Source organism: Lacerta agilis, chromosome 14, assembly GCF_009819535.1.
Source record: "Lacerta agilis isolate rLacAgi1 chromosome 14, rLacAgi1.pri, whole genome shotgun sequence".
Taxonomy (NCBI): domain Eukaryota; kingdom Metazoa; phylum Chordata; class Lepidosauria; order Squamata; family Lacertidae; genus Lacerta; species Lacerta agilis.
In genome coordinates, this window is record NC_046325.1 from 18,875,995 (window position 1) to 18,897,454 (window position 21,460).

Genomic DNA, 21,460 nt, shown 5'->3' on the forward strand with positions numbered 1-21,460 from the left:
CTGTGATGGAGGTCTTGTCTAATTACAGTCTAACTGTATCTCTTTGTCCTTTTCAGGGGCAGCCGTGATAATCCAAGTCCCTTCAACCCCAGTCCAGGCCGGGCCACGCTCTAATGCATACATGCCTTGCTACTTCACTTTAGACCCTCCCAGGACCATAAATGCTAGTATCCTGAAAGTGAGATGGTCGTTGAGAGGAAGAACTGTTATATGGTTTGATAAAAACATCATCACATATAGACCGAGGGGAGCATTTTTTGATGTGTATGCGGTTCGAAGGGGCAACGCCACCATCAAACTCACAGATGTAAGGGGTGACGATGCCGGGGAGTATACGTGTTGTGTTAACCATCCTCCTGACACTGCTGAAGGGAAGGTGGCATTGAAATTAGAAGGTAAGGGAGGCAAGGCGGCGGGCGGAAAACGTTTTTTAAAGCACTAAATATATTTCACATGAAAGTACTTGATATAAAATACCATTTTAAATGGCACATCCTTTGAAGCGCTTCATGTTAACTCCAGGCTAAACAGACCTGACAGAGCCCTAGTTTGATGATGATGATGCTAATAATAATACACTGGGGAACAATTTTTTCTTTCATTTTCTGTTGCATGAGATTTTTCAACTGTTCTTATATGTTTTTTCAATCCTGATTTCATATTTGAAGCTTTGTTTTGTAAGCTCTAGTTGTTTTTTTTTTACAAGTCATGTTTTTCCACTTTTCACTATAATATTTGTTTCTCACAATGCAAGAATTCAATATTTTATTAAACACATAGCCAAAGTAGTACCGGTATAATATGAGTATAAATGTGACTTATATAGCACTGAACATGACAGGTATATCTATGTACAATTGGAGGTATAAAAAAAAATATTCCCTGGGGATACACAGTATCTACAAGCTGTTGTTATTCAGCTAAGAATTTGTACTTGTAGCTCTTGTGTTTGTTGTCTTGCACAGGGGATTCTCGTTTGATGGTCCAACAGTAGTCTGACATGGAAGGAGGAATTCTGGATTTGATACTGAGATGGATTTAAAAGAATTATTTTGGCGTTTGTAAAACGACATAGGAGACATGAAAATAGATGGCTTGGTGAAACAGTTCGTGGAGGCATTAAATAGTGAAGGTAAATGTTTTCAACATACAGTTGCAGCTTTTCCCGCTTTGTCTTTTGAGAAGATCAAAGCAGGTATACTCGAGGAACCTCAAATATGTGACCTTGTTCCAAATGAGGAATTTTCAGGAAGATGAACTGCAAAGAGAAGAAAGCGTGGCAGTCTTTCATGGCGGTTATCAAAAACTTCCTTGGCAACAAAAAAGCAGACAACTGTGAGGTTGTGGTTGAAAAAATGTTGTTGGCTTTCCACAATCTTGGGTGCGATATGAGTGTGAAGCTCCATTTCCTGAACAGTCACCTAGATCAATTCCCCGAAAATCTTGGGGCAGTCGGTGACGAACAGGGAGAGCGCTTCCATCAAGACCTGAAGACAATGGGACTTCCGGCATGCACAGCGGGAGAATGGCGGACCTGTAACATCTGTGCCATCCATCACGAGTTAATTTGGCAGCTGCGATGGGAGTAAGCAGCCTCCCTTACCTCCCCGGGTTGACGGGGAGGGCTGCCTCGCCCGCGGATGCCCCTCAGCCCACTTTGATACTTCGGGACCGAGTGGGGGGGCCTGGGCGCATAGGGCTCGTGGAGGATCGGAGCTTCTCGAAGCCGGCCCCATTCGTGCACGACTGGAAATATATATTTGGCTAAAGGTTTTGGGCATGCCTCGGACAAAGGAGTGGGAAGAATGTTGCTAACAGATTCAGCCCTGAGCTGTTAAGAATGAAAATTGGAAGAAGATATGGACTTTATACTGGTATGTGAAAGAGGGAGAGGAAGGGGGGGAGCTCTGGACCCTATGTTTGTTTTGCCTCAATATTTTACTTAACACGGGCGAAACCTCCCCCAGAAAATCCACTTTCACAGAGAAATAGCAAGCAGACTTTAAAGACTGAGAGTGAATTAGTTAGAATTGGACGTTCCATCCACAAACTATATGGACTTGAAACAAGATTTGGAATGATTTAATAGTAATGGAGGACTTCCGGCTGGTAATGGCTCAGCAAAGATTGATTGCTGAGGAGAGCCCGTGAAGCTGAACACCACTTCAAAGGGAGAAGCCAGCCTTGGTGGACGAGACGATTGATATTGTAATTTATGGAGGTGTCTGGCTCTCCTGGAAAGGAGTGGATGGAATGTGCGCGGGGGAGAGAGCTGTGCGAAGAAGTTCGGCTTGTTTTTTTTTTTTTTTAAAAGAACTATTTATTCAGAAGATATAAATACCTCTTAACAAAAATCTGCAGCTGATTTACAGAAAAAAGAATCATCGTACAATAAGATATGCACAAAGTTCAGAATACAATTAATACATTTCGAATGCGTCATTTAAAACAGCCACTAAACAAGGTAGCACTCTCAAGCATCTCCAATAGACCTTTTCTTTTTCTTTTTCTTTTCCCCCCTCCCCCTCCCCTCCCACCCTCCCCTCTGGACAGACCTTCGTTCTTCAGATCTTTATCCATGTACACAGTCTGTTCATTCGAGCTTGTATATTTGGGTTGGCTTCACCCCTTTCTATCCAATTCCTATAAAATGCCCATTTATTTGTAATTCTTTGGCATTTATTTTCCCAACTATCCTCTGCCGCTATCTGTGCAAATATTTCAGATTGTACGTATTCAAAAACATAATCATTCCCTTTTCCCATTTCCCATTTAGCCTTTTCTTTCCATCCCAGTGCAATAACTGCCATTCCGGCTAGAATCATAATCTTATACAGCTCTTGCATATTACTTTTTACTTTGTTATTTCCCAGTATTCCCGAAAATAGTAAATCCCTATTCACTTCTATATTTATTTGAAATAATCCAGAAATTACCTTTGTAATCTTTTGCCAATATTCCTTAACCAGACTGCATTCCCACCACATGTGGGAATAAAATCCTTTTTCCTGACCGCAATGCCAACATTTGGGACTAAACCCTTTCACTATATACGCCATTTGTGCCGGAGTTCTATACCATTTTAATAAAAATTTTCTACTTAATTCTTTAAACTTTTCTATTTTAATATTATTTATATTCTTCATTAATTCTTGGACTACACTTTGATGAATAACACCCTCGTGCTCCCATTTACTCTGTATTATTCTTATCATTCTTTCTTTATCCCTCACCATGAATCCGTACAACATCCCCGCTATCCCCTTCTCTGTTGTTTGTCTTCTGTTCAACACCAAATCCACTTTCATCTCCGTCCTCCTCATCTCCTCCGCTCTTTCTGTTTTTATCAAATCATAAAGTCCTTCCACTTTCAACCAATATTGTTTTCCTATTTTTTCCAAAAAAACATTTTTTTTAATTAAACTCCCTTCATCATCATACATATTCCCCAATATAACAAATCCCCGATCCTCCAATCTCCTCCACCAGCCCGGTTCCCCCTGACTCTCCAGCAAGTATTTTAACGGCATCCATCTTGAGAGAGTTGGCATCCATTTCGTATTCCATTTCTTCCAGATTCCTAGCGCAGATTTTCTTGGTCCTATTGTCTTCTTACAAGCCAAGTTAATATCTCTAATAAATATCCCCTCTCTTCCTATTCCTTCATTTATTTCATTTTCCAGCCTAATCCATTTAGTCCTATCCTTATATCCAATGTCTATTAAATTTTTTAGTTGAAATGTTTCGTAATAAAATTCTAAGTTTGGTATTCCCCATCCCATCTCTTCTTGCGGTGAGTAATTTACTATGTCTGGGGTTCTAACTCTTTTGCTTCCAAAAATCCAATTTTTAAATACCTTATTCCATGTTTTGAACCATATTTTCCTAATGGGTAGTGCAATTACTTGAAATAAATATAATAATTTCGGTACCAGAAACATTTTAACTGCTCTAATCCTACCTAGAATAGATAAATTCTTATTTTTCCATGATTTTATATCCTTCTTGATCTTCCTCCATGCTTCTTTGTAGTTTACATCTGGAATCCTAGCAATATTTTTTATGATATTTACCCCCAAATATTTAATTTTTTTCTTATTAATATCCATCCTTGTCATTTTTGCAATTTCCTTCTTCTCCTCTTTGTTTACGTCCCAAAACAGAATTTCGGACTTTTCCAAATTTACTCCCAATCCTGACTCCTCTTTAAAGTCCTTCAGGATTATCATAAGTTCTCTTACGCCCTCAAGGGGGTTTGTAAATAATAATAGGATATCATCTGCATACATGTTCAACTTAATTTCCTCCTTTCCTTTCTTATATCCTTTTATCCTTACTGAATTTCGTATCCTGTCTGCCAAGTACTCCATACCCAACACAAATAGTAGCGGTGAGAGTGGGCATCCTTGTTTAACTCCTCTTTGTATATTGAATTGATCTGAAACCCCCTCATTCACTCTGACCACAGCCTTCCCTTCTCTATACACTTCTCGGATTGCTTCCACAAAGTTTTCTCCTAATCCTACCTCCCGCATGATGTTCCATAAGAACTTATGTCTAATCGTGTCAAAGGCCTTATACACATCCAATTTTAAAACCGCCAGTTTACCTTTTACCCTGCTTGTTAGTACGTTTAATACGTTTCTTATAGGGTGTCCTATGTATCTTCCCTTAACAAATCCATATTGATCTTCCTTAATTATTTTGGGTAGTACCTTTTCCAATCGTCTTGCTAGGATCTTTGTAAATATCTTATAGTCTTGATTTAATAAACTGATTGGTCTGTATGACCCCACCTCTGTAGGGTCCTTTTGTGGTTTTTCAATCACTACTATTTCCGCTAGTTTCCAGGTATCTGGGGCTTTCCCCCCTTCTAGGATATTATTAAATACTTTTTTTAGTTCTGCGCCCAGGATATGAATTGTTTCTTTATAAAAGTCTGCAGTAATTCCATCTAATCCTGGTGATTTCTTACTCTTAAATGATTTAACTACATTCTCTATTTCTTCCAGAGAGATTTCCTCCTTCAGTCTCAATCTATCACTTTCTTCAATTTTAAACCCTAAGCTTTCCCTACTGATATTTTTATTTTCTTCTGTATATAGAGATTGATAGAATTCTGCAAATTCTTTCCTTATTTCTTTAGAGCTTTGTGTGAGTGTTTTCCTTCTGGTCTTAATGGCCTTCACCCTCTGTTTGTCCCTTCTTTTCTTTAAATAGTTTGCAAGTCTCTTATATGATCCTATTGAGGTTCTCTGAAAATCGTTTTTGATCATATTATCTCTCTTCCACACCGCAACTATATCCAACTCATCCAGTTCCTGTTTTAACTTTCTTAACTGCTCCTTCCTACTCCTTAGATATTTTACCTGTTGCTGTTGTTGCAAGAATTCAATCTCTTTAATTTTTTCCTGTCTCCCCGAGTACCACTTCTTCTTAATAGCATTCTCTTTCAGTATACAATGTCCTCTTATAACAGCTTTGAAAGCGTCCCACACTACCGGGATCTCGGCTGAGCCATTATTCTCTTTAAAGTACCAGTCAATTTGATTTCTGATATATTCCCTATCAATCTCTTTTGCCATTATTAGATTATTATACCGCCATCTCCTACTTTTCCCATCTTCTTCCAGCCCCAGCTCCACAAATAGTGGAGCATGGTCTGATATCCATATTCCCATAGTATTTGCCGTTTTAACGCTAATTTCATTCCCCTCTTTAATTAACACATAATCGATATAAGAAAAACTCTTGTGTCTGTTGGAAAAAAAAGTAGGTTTAGTGCTGGGATTACCCATCTCAAACACATCCTTTAATCCCCATTTAGATAATCTAAATGTGTTATCGTTTTTTATATTCCAGTTAAAATCTGCTGTAACGATAACTTCCCCTTCAGCGTAAAGCTGCAGTTTATTCAAGATTTTCTTTATAAATTTTTTCTGTCTTGTGTTTGGACTATATATATTAGCTATTGTAAAGATTTTTTGTGACACTTTGATTTTTAAGAATATAAATCTACCATCATTATCTTTTTTCCGGCTCAGAACCTCTGGCCTGAGATTTGCATTACATAGTATAGCGACCCCTCTAGCCTTGTTCGTCGCTTTTGATTCTTCTATTAAGCCCCATTGCTGAGAGCATAACAAAGGTCTATTATTTGCTTTAGCTCTATGTGTCTCCTGAAGGCATAATATATCCGCTTTCATCTTCTTTGCCAATGTCTGTACCCTATATCTTTTAATATTTGAGGCCAACCCGTTAACATTAAGCGATAAAACCTTTAAGGATCTATCCATTGTCCCGACTACCATTTATTTTTTGAACCCTTCTGTGTACATATTTTGTATTTCCAATTCTGTCCCATTCAATCCCCCTCTCCCTTCCCCCCTGAGACTCAGATAGGGATCTCCATGATCCCTGTCTCATGGTTTCTTAGAGGACTGTACTCCTCTCCCTTCACTCCTGGAAAGTTTATGTCCTTAAATGTATTTACCAAAGCCCGTTTTAAATTGTCTCTAGTATTTATTATTTCTTGCTGTCCTTTCATCTCCCGACTGCCGTCTTCTTTTACTCTCTTGTCTCTGGACTGGAGATTCACTGGGTTCACTAGGTTCTCCCTGTTGGTCTTCCTGTTGTTCTTCCGAACTTGAGAGTTCTTGCTCTATCCGTCCTAGTATTCCAACTTCTAGGTCAGTTAGCATTTTTTTTGCTTCGTCAGGGTTCTTAGCCGAGTATTTCCTGCCATCTTTATAGACCACCAGTGTAGCAGGGTAGGCCCAGGAAAAGAGGATTTTATGTTTGTATAGAGCTTGTGCGTACTGCTGCATTTGTTTCCTTTCTTGCAGCGTTTCTGGAGAGAAATCTTGTCTCACTATGACCTTTCGCTGTTTAAACTGCAGGTCTGCTTTCTGTCGAAGAGATTTATAGATTTGATCTCTTAACTTCTCCCTTGTAAATGCCATTATTACATCCCTGGGAGTTCCGGCGCCTCCTCGTGGTGTAAACAAACGATGCACTCTCTCGATTTCACATTGCTCAATTACAATTCCTTGTTCTTTGAGCCATTCAAACATCCCCTTTTCCAGGTCCTTATTTCCAATGTCCTCAGAAATGCCAGAGAACTTCAAATTCCTTCTACGCTGTCTATCATTCATTTGCGAAATTCTTTTTGTCAAGGTTTTTATTTTATTTGCATTTCCTTCTGCTACCTCTTTTGCATGCTCTGCTATTTTTGTGACTTTTTCTAATGTAGCAGTCATTCTTCTCATTTCTGCTTTCAGTTCTTGCATATCAGCACGGACATTTATCTCCGAACGCTGGATCATCTCCCCCAGCTCCTTAATAGACTTGGCCATCTTGTTAAGGCCTTCTCAAGTCTTTGCCAAATAGGTGAATTTACGACCGTTTTTAAACTCTGACTCACCCCAGTCCAGGACTTAGACGTAAACACAGTTCTCGGTGGGTTGTCTCTGCTATCAGTTTGCCATAAATTATTTGTTTTTCAGGCTTTTAATTCAGTGAGTTCCAGGAGCGATACGGGTGAGCGTCTACCCACGCCGACGCATGCGCAGTCCCCCCTGAAGTTCGGCTTGTAATAGAAGGAGAAGGAGAAGATGGCGGTGGCTGGAATGTGGCATTTGGAATGAGAGTGACCTTATCCATACAGAGACATTATTCATTATAATCGCGTCTGCTTGCTGGCATATATCAGAGGCTGTGAAAGTATTAGGATTGTGAATGCAACTGAAAGAGAGGTGAAGATCGCTCCGGAGTCCGAGACATGGGAAGTCCAAAAAAATGTAAAAAATTGGCATGATTGGAATTGTTTTAATTGGGAATTGTATAATTAATTTGGATTTTAATTTGATTGGTAATTGGAGATATGTATGGGAAAATCAATAAATATGATTTTAAAAAAAAAGACCTGAAGACAATGGAAGAGCGTTATCAAGGGCGATGGGACAAAACTATGATGGCAGACTACTGTTGGACCATCAAAAGAGAATCCCCTGTGCCAGTCCACAAAAGCAAGAGCTACAAGCGCAAATTCTTACCTGAATAACAACAGCTTGTACTGTGTATCCCAAGGGAATACATTTTTTGCTTACCTCCAACTGTACATAGATATATATACATGTAATTTTTAATGCTATACATCAGGCATGTCCAACAGGTAGGTCGCGATCTGCTGGTAGATCTTGGGGTACTCCTGGTAGATCCTGGTCAATCTCTGGACCCTCAGCAATCTTTTTTTTTTAATGTATTTATTTATTTTCTTTTTAAAAAGGTAAACAACTTCGAACTTCAGCTTCCAAAAAGAATCTCAACAACTCTTCATTTAAAAAGCCCTACAACTTTGCCTTTCCAAAAAAAAAAAAGCTCAACAACTTTGGCTTCCAAAAAAAAAGGATAGATCACTGCCAGTTGTTTTTTATACTGTGAGTAGATCACAGTCTATTGGGAGTTGTACATGCCTGCTCTGCATGTCATGTTCAATGCTATATAAGTCACTTTATACTCATATTATACCACTTTGGCTATGTGTTTAATAAAATATTGAATTCTTGCATTGTAAAAAACAAAGATTGTGGTGAAAAGTGAAAAACATGAATTGCAAAAACACTAGAGCTTACAGAACAAAACCAACTTCAGATACAAAACCAGCACGTCAAAATTAGGTTAGAACAAATGCAGGCGTCAATGCAACAAAAAAATTGTTCCCCAGTTTATTTATAGCCTACCCGTCTGGCTGGGTTTCCCCAGCCACTCTGGGCGGCTTCCAACAGATGGTGGTGGTGGTCGTGATGATGATGATGATGATGATGATAACAATAATAATGATGTGATAAAACATCAAACATTAAAACCTTCCCTAAATAGGGCTGCCTTCAGATGTCTTGTAAAAGTGAGATTGTTGTTTATTTTCTTGATATCTGATGGGAGGGCGTTCCACAGGGCGGGCACCACTACTAAGAAGACCCTCTGCCTGGTTCCTGGTAACCTCACTTCTTGCAGGGACGGAAACGCCAGAAGGCCTTCAGCGCTGGACCTCAGTGTCCGGGCAGAACGATGGGGGTGGAGACGTTCCTTCAGGTATACTGGGCCAAGGCCGTTTAGGGCTTTAAAGGTCAACACCAACACTTTGAATTGTGCTCAGAAACGTACTGGGACCCAATGTGGGTCTTTGAAGACCTGTGTTATGTGGTTTCGGCGGCTACTCCCAGTCACCAGTCTGGATGCCGCATTCTGGATTAGTTGTAGTTTCTGGGTCACCTTCAAAGGTAGCCCCACGTAGAGCACATTGCAGTAGTCCAAGCAGGACAGTTTGTCCAGACCTTGAGGGATGACATAGTGGAGATATAGGTCTGCAGCTCTTACTGCATTTGGGGGTGGGCCAGGGAGGACTTGGGGCTAAGAGGATAGTGACTAACATAAAGGCCACCTTAATGAGTTCATGGGCAAAGTGAGATTTGAACTGCAGATCCCCAGTGCATGCTTTGAACCATGACTTCTGCAACAGCTTCCTTGTACTGAGAGTTTCTTTCTATTGTGGAAGGGAAGAGGGAAGTCACATCCATGCCATACATTTTGAGCACTTTTAACACGTGTGGCTTCCTGTGAAGAATCCTAGGAACTGCAGCTTGCTGCTCACAGATCTACAGTTCCCAGCGCCCTTTCAGCTGCCCAAGGAGATGCTCTCCTAACTCTCCTCTCTCCCTCCAGCTCTCCCACGCCTAACACTCGGCCCCACAGAAGTGGTGCTGGGCAAACCAAGCAACTTGACATGTGCAGCATCCGACTATTACCCTGCCCGTCTCTCTGTGAAGTGGCTGCGAGGCAGTGAGACTCTGAAAGTTGACTCGCCCGCTGGCAAGCCTGGGTCCAACTACCTCTTCTATGCAGAGAGTGTCCTGGAGTTCACGCCACAGATCTCCGACGCTGGTGTTACTTTCTCGTGCCTCATCCAACACCAAGCAGCAAAAGACCCAATCAGTCAAGATTTTGAGCTGGTTGTGGTAGGTAAGTGGGAGCCTTTCCTGTGCGACCCTGGGTCCCCTCGCCCCCCTGCCCATGCTAATTACCAGGCCTTTTTTTGAGCCGGAACTCAGTTCCAGCACCTCTCAGGTGGGCGCCATTGCCATTGTTGAGAGAACACGGGAGCTGCTCTTGATGAGTTCTGGCACCACATTTTCCAGAAAAAAAGGCGTTACGAACCACTTCCTCTTCTTAGTGAGACCCAGTTGTGGCTCTCTAGCCTGTTCTGCCTCTGCGTATTTTCCCCTCAAAACTCTATAGCTTTTTGCTCTAACCAGGTTGTGTCTCCTCCATAATATAGAAACAATCAAGAATAATTCTCTGTACTTACTTTTACTTTAATTCCCTCAGGGCAGTAGTTGTATAAGTTGTCATGTTAATTCTTCAATAAATACTTTAAGTAGAACTAGAATGGGTGAGGGGTTTATTCACACGTGGGAATTCACCAACAGATGAGCTGAACTGAGAAAGAAGATTCAGGAAGACTTTCTGGGTGACTCCGCTGAATGAAAACGGAACCAGAAACGATTAGCATAGTGCACTGATGTGCCATACATTTAAAGCACATTTAATGGATATTGCTTCCTCTGAAGAATCCTGGGAACTGTAGCTTGCTGCTCACAGAGCTACAGTTCCCAGCACCCTTTAACAAAGCACACTTAAGCTGCCCAAGGAGATGCTCTCCTAACTCTCCTCTCTCCCTCCAGCTCCCCCACGTCTAACACTCGGCCTCACAGACGTAGAGATGGGCGAACCAAGCAACTTGATGTGCGCAGCTTCCGACTTTTATCCTGGCAATGTCTCTGTGAAGTGGCTGCGAGGCAGTGAGACTCTGAAAGTTGACTCACCGCCTGTCCAGCCCGGGCCCAATGGTCTCTTCTATGCAGAGAGTGTCCTGGAGTTCACGCCACAAATCTCTGATGCTGGTGTTACCTTCTCGTGCCTCATCCAACACAAAGCGGTGAAAGACCCAATCAGTCAAGATTTTGAGCTCAAGGTGCAAGGTAAGTGGGAGCCTTTCTGATTGGCTACAGGTTCTAGTCCTGTATTGTTCCTACAGTTAAGGGGACATACTCCAAATCCTTCTTTGCCCCGTTCTTCTCTTGGGGTCAAACTGAAGTAGCGTCTTCACTCCCATTGTTCTGCCTGGACACTGAGGTCCAGCTTGGAGGGCGTTCTGGTGGTTCCATCCCTGCGAGAAGTAAGGTTACAGGGAATCAGGCGGAGATCCTTCTCGGGAGTGGCTCCCGCCCTATGGAACGCACTCCTGTCAGACGTTAAGGAAATAAACAACCATATGACTTTTAGAAGACATCTGAAGACTGCCCTGTTCAGGGAAGTTTTTAATGTTTGATGGTTTGTCGCTATATTAATATTCTGTTGGGAGCTGCCCAGAGTGGCTGTGGAAACCCTGCCAGATGGGTAGGGTATAAATAAATTATGATGATGATGATGGTTGTGATGGTGATGATGTCAGGAGTGCAACTCTTAATTCGACTGGGGGGAAATGATGGCAGGGGAGGGGAATAGCCTTCTCAAGGCAAACTGCAGCTATACAATAGTGACTTCTCAAGGCAAACTGCAACTATGCAATAGAGACACCAGAGATTGATCCTGGGACCTTCTGCATGCAAGGCAAATGCTCTGGTGCTGAGCTGCTCTCGTGTAATGCATTTCATACAACTGTGGCCTTTAGAGACTGTTAGGTGGGTTGCCTTTATAATCTGCAATGTCTCCCTCTAGTAGCTATCCCCAGACTTGCAGGACCTCAACATCTCTTTCTTCTCCTTGCAGCTCGCCCAGAACTTCATATGGTCACCAGGCCACCAGGGAAGACGTTCTTGGTAGCTGAGTGCCTAGTATGTGGGTTTTACCCACAAAACGTTACAGTGCAGTGGCTACAAAATGGGAAGCCGATACAAGAGAGAATATATGAGTCGGAATTTGTAAAGAATCCTAATGAAACGTTCTCAACCGGAAGCGTCTTCTTCCCAAAGCAGGGCCTTTTTGCAGCCAATTATACCTGCCGGGTACAACACGAAGCATTGGAGGCACCACTGGAGGAGACGATCCCCTGGGAGCCAGAAGGTGAGGGTGATGGAATTGCCCTCCCCTCATCCCCAGAATGTAGTACCAAATCACAAGGGGCCAAAACTTAAACCTGCATCTCCAACTGACTTTCCTCCAGCTCCAGGATACTTTGGATCACCGCTGACCTGGCTGCTAGGATCTGTGGGACATCTTGTGGGACTTGGCATGGGAGTTGGAGTGACGTTGATGTACCAAAGACGCAGAGGTAAGTTGGGCTGCTGGGAGTGGTCGCAGAAAGGGCAGCAGAATCCATGGGGAGGCAAAGCTGCAATGCTTGGGCACAGGACTGCAGATTGCAGATTGGAGGAACCTGATTATTGCGTTCTCTCTCTTACTTAGCAGCCAAGTTAGACCAAGCTGCGCCGAATGACCAAACCCTCCTGAAGAAGATGTCGAAAGTCAGGAGGGAAAAGCCAGATGATGTCTTGGCTATCTAACAGTCCACGGAATGACATTTTGGCACAGGGTTGTTCCCATTCTGCCTCTCCTCTTTCCCCATCATTGCCCTCCCCGTCCCAGTTTGTGTGTAATATGATTTCCTTTCTCCTTTAGTTTTTCACATTATATCCTGCATTATCTGTATGGCTATACTTTAGTTTCACCTGTACCAAGTTATGTTTCTTGTTTTTTTTGTGTTCTGAATTCTGTAAGAAGAAACAATTTTCAATAAAGTGTTTTTTCTAAAAGGAAAAAAAAAATCCCAAATGTGTAGTAATTCAAATGTAGGAGAAAAGAATTTACACCACCAGTGCCTGGCGTTGGGCAAAAGATTCCTGCAATTCAGAGGGTTGGAATTGATGGTCCTCAGGGACCTTTCCAACTCTTCAATTCTACGATTCTATAAAATCATCCATCCAGGAAACAGCATTAAATTATGCCCAGGGGCTCAATGCTGACTTGGGGAACAGCGCACTCTCCCAATGCCCAGATACACCAATTTTGTGGGTGTCCGGCACCTTCATGGGGAATTTTTGGGTGATCAGGCACCCAGGGCCCCAGGGAGTTGGCACCTATGGGCTCCCAATAAGCTTTGGGCCATTACAAATCATTCTTAACAGAGGAGATCTGTGACTGCCAGCTGCTTATGGCAAACTCTGCCGATCGTTTGTGACCTGCTCTGCCTCTGCCCTGCCATTTTGTGACTGTAATAATCCTCAAGGCCTGAAGCAAAAAGTTTCAAGAACAAGGCTCTTGATGAGCCATCTAAAAACTAAGGTGACGTTCTCCCCTCGGCAACCATTTTTTAAAAGCAGGTGTATACACATTCTATTTTAAATTATTTAACAACATTCATATATACCACACGGTTTTAAGAAAACCTCTAAGCGGCTCACAAAATATCGAATGGAACACAGGCATCATTGTTAAAAACAGTTATGCAAAGGAGACTTTGAAATCACCAGTACAAACTAAAATGAAACGAAACGTGCCTAACTTCTACACGCCTGGCTGGGTCTGCTGGCTTAAAACCAGAAATGTTTTGCTCTGGCGCCAGGAAGCCGCAGCTCAACTGAACTTTTATCTCTCAGCACATTGCGCTCACATCCTTTCTGGAGAAATGAAAGTAAGCAATGCGGCCACAAAATGCTCAGCTTCTCGTGTTTGCTGCTGTCCTTGCAGGGTGCATGTAAGTTGCAGCCCCTCACCCGGAGGACCCTCGCTAGCTGGGGTGGCTCCTGGGGGCGAGGGTGATGGGGGAGGAGGGAGGGAGGGAGAGGCGGCTTCGCAAAGACCAGCAGGAGCTGGGAAGCGGGTGGGTGGGCAGGCGGCCTAGTCCTAGAAGAACTAGGGAAAGTTTCCTGTCTGAAACCCTGGAAAGCCTTTGCCAGTCAGTGTAGACCAGGGGTCAGCAAACTTTTTCAGCAGGGGGCCAATCCACTGTCCCTCAGACCTTGTGGCGGGCCGGACTATATTGGGGGGTGGGGTGAACAAATTCCTATGCCCCACAAATAACCCAGAGATGCATTTTAAATAAAAGCACACATAGGCCTACTACTCATGTAAAAACCCGCTGATTCCCAGACCGTCTGCAGGCCGGATTTAGAAGGCGATTGGACCCATGGTGTAGACAGTACTGACCTAGGCAGACCGGTGGTCTGATTCAGTATAAGGCACTTCCTGTGTTCCTAAGAAACTTCTTTTTCCTTCAACAGCAGGTTGGAGAGGGGCGCAAGACTCCCCTCTTGGCCTTACTGTTGCGCTCCAAAGCAAACCAGAGCAATATGTTTGGCACCAACTTGGCTCAGGAGTTGCCAGGAGGAGGAGTACAAAGCACCATCAAACTGTCTAAGGGACTCCACTCCAGATTTGTGTAGGGTTTACTCCTTAGCCTTTGCTGAAGATGTCCCACAAGGGAGTGGAGGTTTAGGGTCAGAGTTTTTTCCTTCTACTAGATGGGCTGTCTTCCCATCTGCCCTTCACTTTCCTCTACAGCATGTGCAGAAACCGCCTTCTACTCTCTTAGACCCAGCATTGGTCTCATTGGCTCAATCTGCTGGAACTTGTCTTCGCACGCAGGAGAAGTCCCTTTACTCAATGCGGGTTTGAGACCCAGTAGCTACCGTACCCTCACCTCATTTAGCCGACCAGTCAAAGCCTTTCCCAGGGCGTGGCCTCTATCGACTGCTGACAGCTTCTCGGCTCTTGTTATGTGAATTGCTCTGAGACCTCCTGGTATAGGGTATATTATTATTAATAATAATAATAATAATAATAATAATAATAATACTGTAATAGGAGCCACAGGTGAGAGCTGAGTTCCCTCCCCTAACACCCCATACACCACAGCAGATGGGTGGGGTACAAATAAATTATTATTATTATTATTATTATTATTATTATTATTAAGAAGTCAAAGGCACATCCTACATTCAGATTTAAACTAGTCCTCAAACTCCTCTAACCAGCCTGTTTTTGTTTTTTTAACCAAAGAGCTTCAGGAATTCCTTTTTTTTTGCATAACTACAGTTTGCAGGAATCATAGTAGTTAGAACTGGCTTAAGATGGCTTTAGCCTGCAATGGAGGTCCAGCCTAATTATAGTCTAACTGTATCTCTTTGTCTTTTTCAGGGGCAGCTGTGATAATCCAAGTCCCTTCATCCCCAGTCCAGGCAGGGCCACACTCTGATGTATACCTGCCTTGCCATTTCTCCTTAGACCCTCCCAGGCCCATAAATGTTGATTTCCTGATTGTGACATGGTGGCTGAGAGGAAGAACCGTTGCAAAGTTTGATACCAACACCACAGCGTCTAGACCAAGGGGAGCAGTGCTTGATGCGATGCGGCTGCAAGAGGGCAATGCCACCCTCTACCTCCAAGATGTAAGGGATGAGGATGCTGGGGAGTATATATGTTTTGTTCTGCATACTCCTGACACTGCTGAAAGGAAGGTGGCATTGAAAATAGAAGGTAAGGGAGTCAGGGCGGTGGGCGTAAAACCTTTTTTAAAGCACTAAACATATTTCACATGGAAGTCCTTGATGTAAAATACTGTTTTAAAGCATGTCCTTTGAAGTGATTCACATTAACTCCAGGCTAAACAAACCTGACAGGGCCCTAGTTTTATTCATGTATCTGCCTCATTGAGATATAAAGCAGCTGGGCTGTTTCTGTTTTTACAAGAGAATAAAATGTGCAGTTGCTCTGCACCCTTGCCTTGACTCCGTTGCTTGAAGGACTTTTCTCCCAGCCCAGCTCTGATAACCAGATTTGAACCACGCTGGAGAGAAAATTACATAAGGCAATGGAATAGAGAGGTGTAGCGAGGAACGCCTCTATGTTCACTTTTCTGCATGAGAGACCCCACACACTGCACCAGAACAGAGCAGCTAAACTAGGATGCTAAAGCCAAGACCTGCCACTTCTACTGTGGGGATAACCAACTTCTGGGATAACCAGTAATCCTGGAGAGCCTGCTCCCACTGGTTATGATGGGTCCGCTGGTTATGAGGTTTTACTGAAAGTCGTAAGATGTTTTCTGGAGTTCTGAAGGTTGTTATGAAAGTTTCTGAAGGTTCCGAAGAGGAAAGGATAGGCAGCGAAAAGAATAGCAAAAGGTGCGGCCAAAAGTAGGAAAGCGGCCAAATAAAAATAAGAAATAAAGAGACTGCAGTCAATGGTTGGGGTGCGCTCTCCCAACTACTGTCTGTGCGCGTTCTTTCCTTAGTTTCTCTTTCATTTCTCTCTGTGCTTGTCTCACATTACTTGTTCTCTCTCTTGTGTTTCCAAGTGCACTCGTCGTCGCTAACAGAGAGCAGGGGCCATTTATTGATAAACTGAACAGCGTCATAGCATTTGCATAAACCAATCATAACATTGCATTAATCTGTGTTTCCGGGCGGGAAACAGCTTTCGGCCGTTACTGAGAAGCTTCCTGGCGCGCTTTCTAGCAAGTGCGGAGGGATCCAGGCAGCAGTCACTAGCTGGATCTTATTTCTTCCGTGCATTAGCGCGGAAGGTTTTTGTGAAGCGGCAAAGCGCGGGAAGTCCCAAAAACGTATTCCCACATTCTACATCTGTCATTGGAATAAACCTACCTGTGGAACTCATCTCTCCTTTCTCTGGGTGCTACAACCGACTTCACCATGACACATGATGACCAGCAAGAGATCATTTTCCGTGGTCGCTCCCTGCCATTGTCATGCTCCAGGGCAGCCTGCCTAGCTCCCACATCCAGATATTTTAGGCTCCATGCAATACTACCTTTCCTTCTCTGGCTTTAGAAATGGTTATTTGCTGACCCTAAAAGTCCAACTGAGTTAACTGAAGCTTACCCCCAGGTAAGTGGGTATCGGATTTGCAATTCGTACAGCTCCGTTTCCAGAACTGCTGCAACTGTGGTTTAATGGTTTTTATTTTGTATGATGTAAATATTGTATTTTTTAATCTTTTATCTGAATTAGATTTCTGGCCCATAATACAAAATGGCTGCTGATGGTGTGGAACAGAAATTTTTAAATAAATAAATACTTATAATTTGGGTCTCAGTTTTTGGGAGCATAGCCACACTGCTCCCTCAGAAAGAATTTGCCTATATGAAGCACATAACACTGGTTCTCTCTCAGCTGTGTTGGCTACCATTATACTTTCCAGCATTTTTCAAGATGCATATCTTGATGTATAAAGTCCTAAATTGGTTAGGGCCGTGTATTACAGGGAGCACCAGCTTGCATTATGGTGAATTATGGTTTGAATTATGGTGCTGGAATTATGGCTTTGAATTATGGTGCTGGAGGAGACTCTTGAGAGTCCCATGGACTGCAAGAAGATCAAACCTATCCATTCTCAAAGAAATCAGCCCTGAGTACTCACTAGAAGGACAGATCCTGAAGTTGAAGCTCCAGTACTTTGGCCACCTCATGAGAAGAGAAGAATCCCTAGAAAAGACCCTGATGTTGGGAAAGATGGGGGGCACAAGGAGAAGGGGACGGCAGAGGATGAGATGGTTGGACAGTGTTCTCGAAGCTACTAACATGAGTTTGGCCAAACTGCGAGAGGCAGTGAAGGATAGGCGTGCCTGGCGTGCTCTGGTCCATGGGGTCACGAAGAGTCGGACACGACTGAACGACTGAACAACAACAACCAGCTTGCAATCAAGCCTACTCCTCTGGAGATGAGGTTTTGGGGAGAGCTGCAGTTTCATGTTCCATCATTTAGAGATGTCCATGGTAAGGAAACAGAGCAAGGCCTACTTTGTGGCGGTGCTACAGAACTGAGATGTGACCTCTCAAGAGATGCTTGACAAAAGCACGCTTCGACAAATATCACCACCATCACCACCACCACCACCATCATCATTTATTTATTTATACCCCACCCATCTAGGTGGGTTTCCCCAGCCACTCTGGGTGGCTCCCAACAGAATATTAAAAACACAATAAAACATCAAACATTAAAACTTCCCTAAGCATGGTTGCCTTAAGATGTCTTCTAAAAGCCAGATAGTTGTTTGTTTCCTTCACATCTGATGGGAGGGTGTTCCATAGGAAGGACGTCACTACTGAGAAGGCCCTCTGCCTGGTTCCCTGTAACCCCACTTCTCGCAGGGACGGAACCGCCAGAAGGCCCTCAGAGCTGGACCTCAGAGTCTGGGCTGAATGATGGGGATAGAAACACTTCTTCAGGTATACTGGGCCGAGACTGTTTAGGGCTTTAAAGGTCAGCACCAACACTTTGAATTGTGCTCAGAAACGTACTGGGAGCCAATGTAGGTCTTTCAGGACCGGTGTTATGTGGCCTCAGCAGCCACTCCCAGTCTCCAGTCTGGCTGCCGCATTCTGGATTAGTTGTAGTTTCCGGGTCACCTTCAAAGGTAGCCCCACGTTGAGCGCATTGCAGTAGTCCAAGCAGGACAGTTTGTCCAGACCTTGAGGGATGGCATAGTGGAGATATAGGTCTGCAGCTCTTACTGCATTTGGGGGTGGGCCAGGCAGGACTTGGGGCTAAGAGGATAGTGACTAACATAAAGGCCACCTTAATGAGTTCATGGGCAAGGTGAGATTTGATCTGCAGACTTCTGCAACAGCTTCCTTGTATTGAGAGTTTCCTTTTACAGTGGTACCTCTGGTTATGTACTTAATTCGTTCCGGAGGTCCATTCTTAACCTGAAACTGTTCTTAACCTGAAGCACCACTTTAGCTAATGGGGCCTCCCACTGCCGCTGCGCCGCCAGAGCACGATTTCTGTTCTTATCCTGAAGCAAAGTTCTTAACCTGAAGCATTATTTGTGGGTTAGCGGAGTATGTAACCTGAAGCATATGTAACCCGAGGTACCACTGTATTGCGGAAGGGAAGGGGGAAGTCACATCCATGCCATACATTTTGAGCACCTTTAACACGTGTGGCTTCCTGTGAAGAATCCTGAGAACTGCAGCTTGCTGCTCACAGATCTACAGTTCCCAGCACTCTTTCAGCTGCCCAAGGAGATGCTCTCCTAACTCTCCTCTCTCCCTCCAGCTCCCCCACGCCTAACACTCGGCCCCACAGAAGTGCTGCTGGGCAAACCAAGCAACTTGACATGTGCAGCATCCAACTTTTACCCTGGCAATGTCTCTGTGAAGTGGCTGCGAGGCAGTGAGACTCTGAAAGTTGACTTGCCGCCTGTCCAGCCCGGGCCCAATGGTCTCTTCTATGCAGAGAGTGTCCTGGAGTTTACGCCACAAATCTCTGACGCTGGTGTTACCTTCTCGTGCCACATCCAACACCAAGCGGTGAAAGACCCAATCAGTCAAGATTTTGAGCTCAAGGTGCACGGTAAGTGGGAGCCTTTCTTGTGCAACCTGCAGTCCTGAAATGCCATTTTAAAGCACAATTCCCCCTCTTAGATAGACCCAGTTCTGATTTGCACTCTCTACCTTCCTCTGCCTCTGCTTATTTTCCTCCTCAAAACTCTGTATCCCTTTCCTCTAACCAGTAGTGTCTGCTCCATGATAAAGAAACCTGCAAGAACCTATCTGCTGAGCTGGGTGAAGGCCCACCCAGTCGAATTTGCTTCCACACTAAGGCCCTTCATGATTGCTAAGGCACCGCTTTCCTGCAAATCAGCTGGAAGTCGCATTAAAATGGTGGCTTCACACACTACTTAACATGGCACTATATTTAGCAAAAAGACTTTACGTACCTCATGTTCGGAGATGGGGAGTCTGTGACCCTCTAGGTGTGGGTGGGCTCCAGCTCCCGTCAAACCTAGGCAGAAAAGGATAATGGGAGTTGTAGTCAAAGGACATTTCAGAGCCACAATTTCCTCCTTCCTTGCCTCACAGGACCTGTAGTGCGGTCCGTCTGGCGCCTCCCTTGACCTCTTCCCCTCCAGGCTGTGATGGACTAGAATGGCATTTTTCACACATCTGCCCTTTAAAGGGAGCATAGGTCTGACTAAAATATGCAATTAAATGGCTGCATGTCAGTAATAAAAAAGCACAAAGGATCAGAGGATGGCAATTCTAGACTAAGTGTTGGGCATGGAAGCAACACAGCATTTGGCCTCCAAAGATCACAAATCAGAAGCCTCAGCGCACAATAAATCTAGCTCTTACCCCACTTTTTGTATGTATCATCTCCTTGTAAACTGGAAGAGTGGGCTCTTGTCCTCTATTCCTACAGTTAAGGAGTAGAGTCCGTAAAGGGATTCATACTCCAATTCCTTCTTCGCCCCATTCTTCTCTTGGGGTCACACCACATGTCAGGACATTATTGGACTTTATTGCACTTTTCCCTTTTCTTGCGAGGAATCCTATTCAGAATAAGGGAATTTCCCTTAAAAAAATGGAAATGTTGACAGCTATGATTATTGGATATCTTGGTGCCTTTTCCTCTTAAGTCAAAGCTGCTGTGGCGTGCAACTCTTAATTTGGCTGGGGAGGAATGATGGCATGGGAGGGGAGAATTAACCTTTCCCCCAAGTGCCTTCTCAAGGCAAACTGTAGCTATGCAATAGGGATTTTTTTTTTGTCTCAGGGTATAGTTGGACTGGGAATCGTTTGTCTATCTAGCGCAGTATTGTCCATGCTGCCTGGCAGCAGCTGTCTGGGTTTCAGGCAGAGGTTTTCCCAGCCCTACCCGGAGACACCGGAGATTGAACCTGGGACCTTTTACATGCAAGGCAAATGCTCTGGTGCTGAGCTGCACTTGTGTAATGCATTCACACAACCGTGGACTGTTTAGAGACTGTTAGGTGGGTTGCTTTATACAGAGGTACCTTGGTTCTTGAACTTGGTTCTGTTTGACTCCCAAAACCATTCAAAAACCAAGGCGCATTAATAATAAAATAATAATAATAAAAGAGGAAAATGGAAATTTTGTATTAAGGGAATACAAAGAGATAAGTAACCAACTGACAGGATGGTTACAATACTTCCAGTTGAATGAAAGGTTCAAGATAGATAGAAAGGAGGGGATAGCCAACGAAACATCCAAATTCGAGATGCAGCTAATTCAATCCAAATGAAAATATATCTCTAAAATGTATGATCTGATATTAGAGTGGGAGACCAAAGAAGAACTGGTAAAAAGTGCCATGATAAAGTGGGCCCAAGATATTGGGAGAAGCTGTGGAAAGAAGACATGAGATTCACAGCTTGTATCAATTTAAGGGAAAATGTCATGAAAATGACATATAGGTGGCACTATAGCCCAATTAAACTATCTAAAATGTTTAAAAACCAGTCACCCTTGTGTTGGAAATGCAAAAGTGGTTTGGGAACGTACTTCCACATGTGGTGGGAATGTGACATAGTTAAGGAATACTGGGGAAAGGTTCATAATGAATTAAAAAAACTTTTGAAAATCTCTATTAAGAAGAAGCCAGAAACCTTCCTCCTGGGAATACTACCTCCAG

General features: G+C 43.6%; 1 protein-coding gene across 1 annotated transcript in view; it reads left to right on the forward strand.

Moving 5' to 3' along the window:
* Positions 1–19,921, forward strand: part of LOC117057547 (hemicentin-1-like) — a 29,016-nt gene extending 9,095 nt beyond the window's left edge. Inside the window, exons 8-14 of the mRNA XM_033168397.1 lie at positions 57–178; positions 9,705–10,020; positions 10,743–11,039; positions 11,830–12,123; positions 15,196–15,534; positions 19,081–19,377; positions 19,887–19,921. Of these exons, the coding sequence (XP_033024288.1) occupies positions 57–178; positions 9,705–10,020; positions 10,743–11,039; positions 11,830–12,123; positions 15,196–15,534; positions 19,081–19,377; positions 19,887–19,921 (1,700 nt within the window). The remainder of the gene's footprint in view (positions 1–56; positions 179–9,704; positions 10,021–10,742; positions 11,040–11,829; positions 12,124–15,195; positions 15,535–19,080; positions 19,378–19,886) is intronic.
* The last annotated feature ends 1,539 nt before the right edge of the window (positions 19,922–21,460 follow it).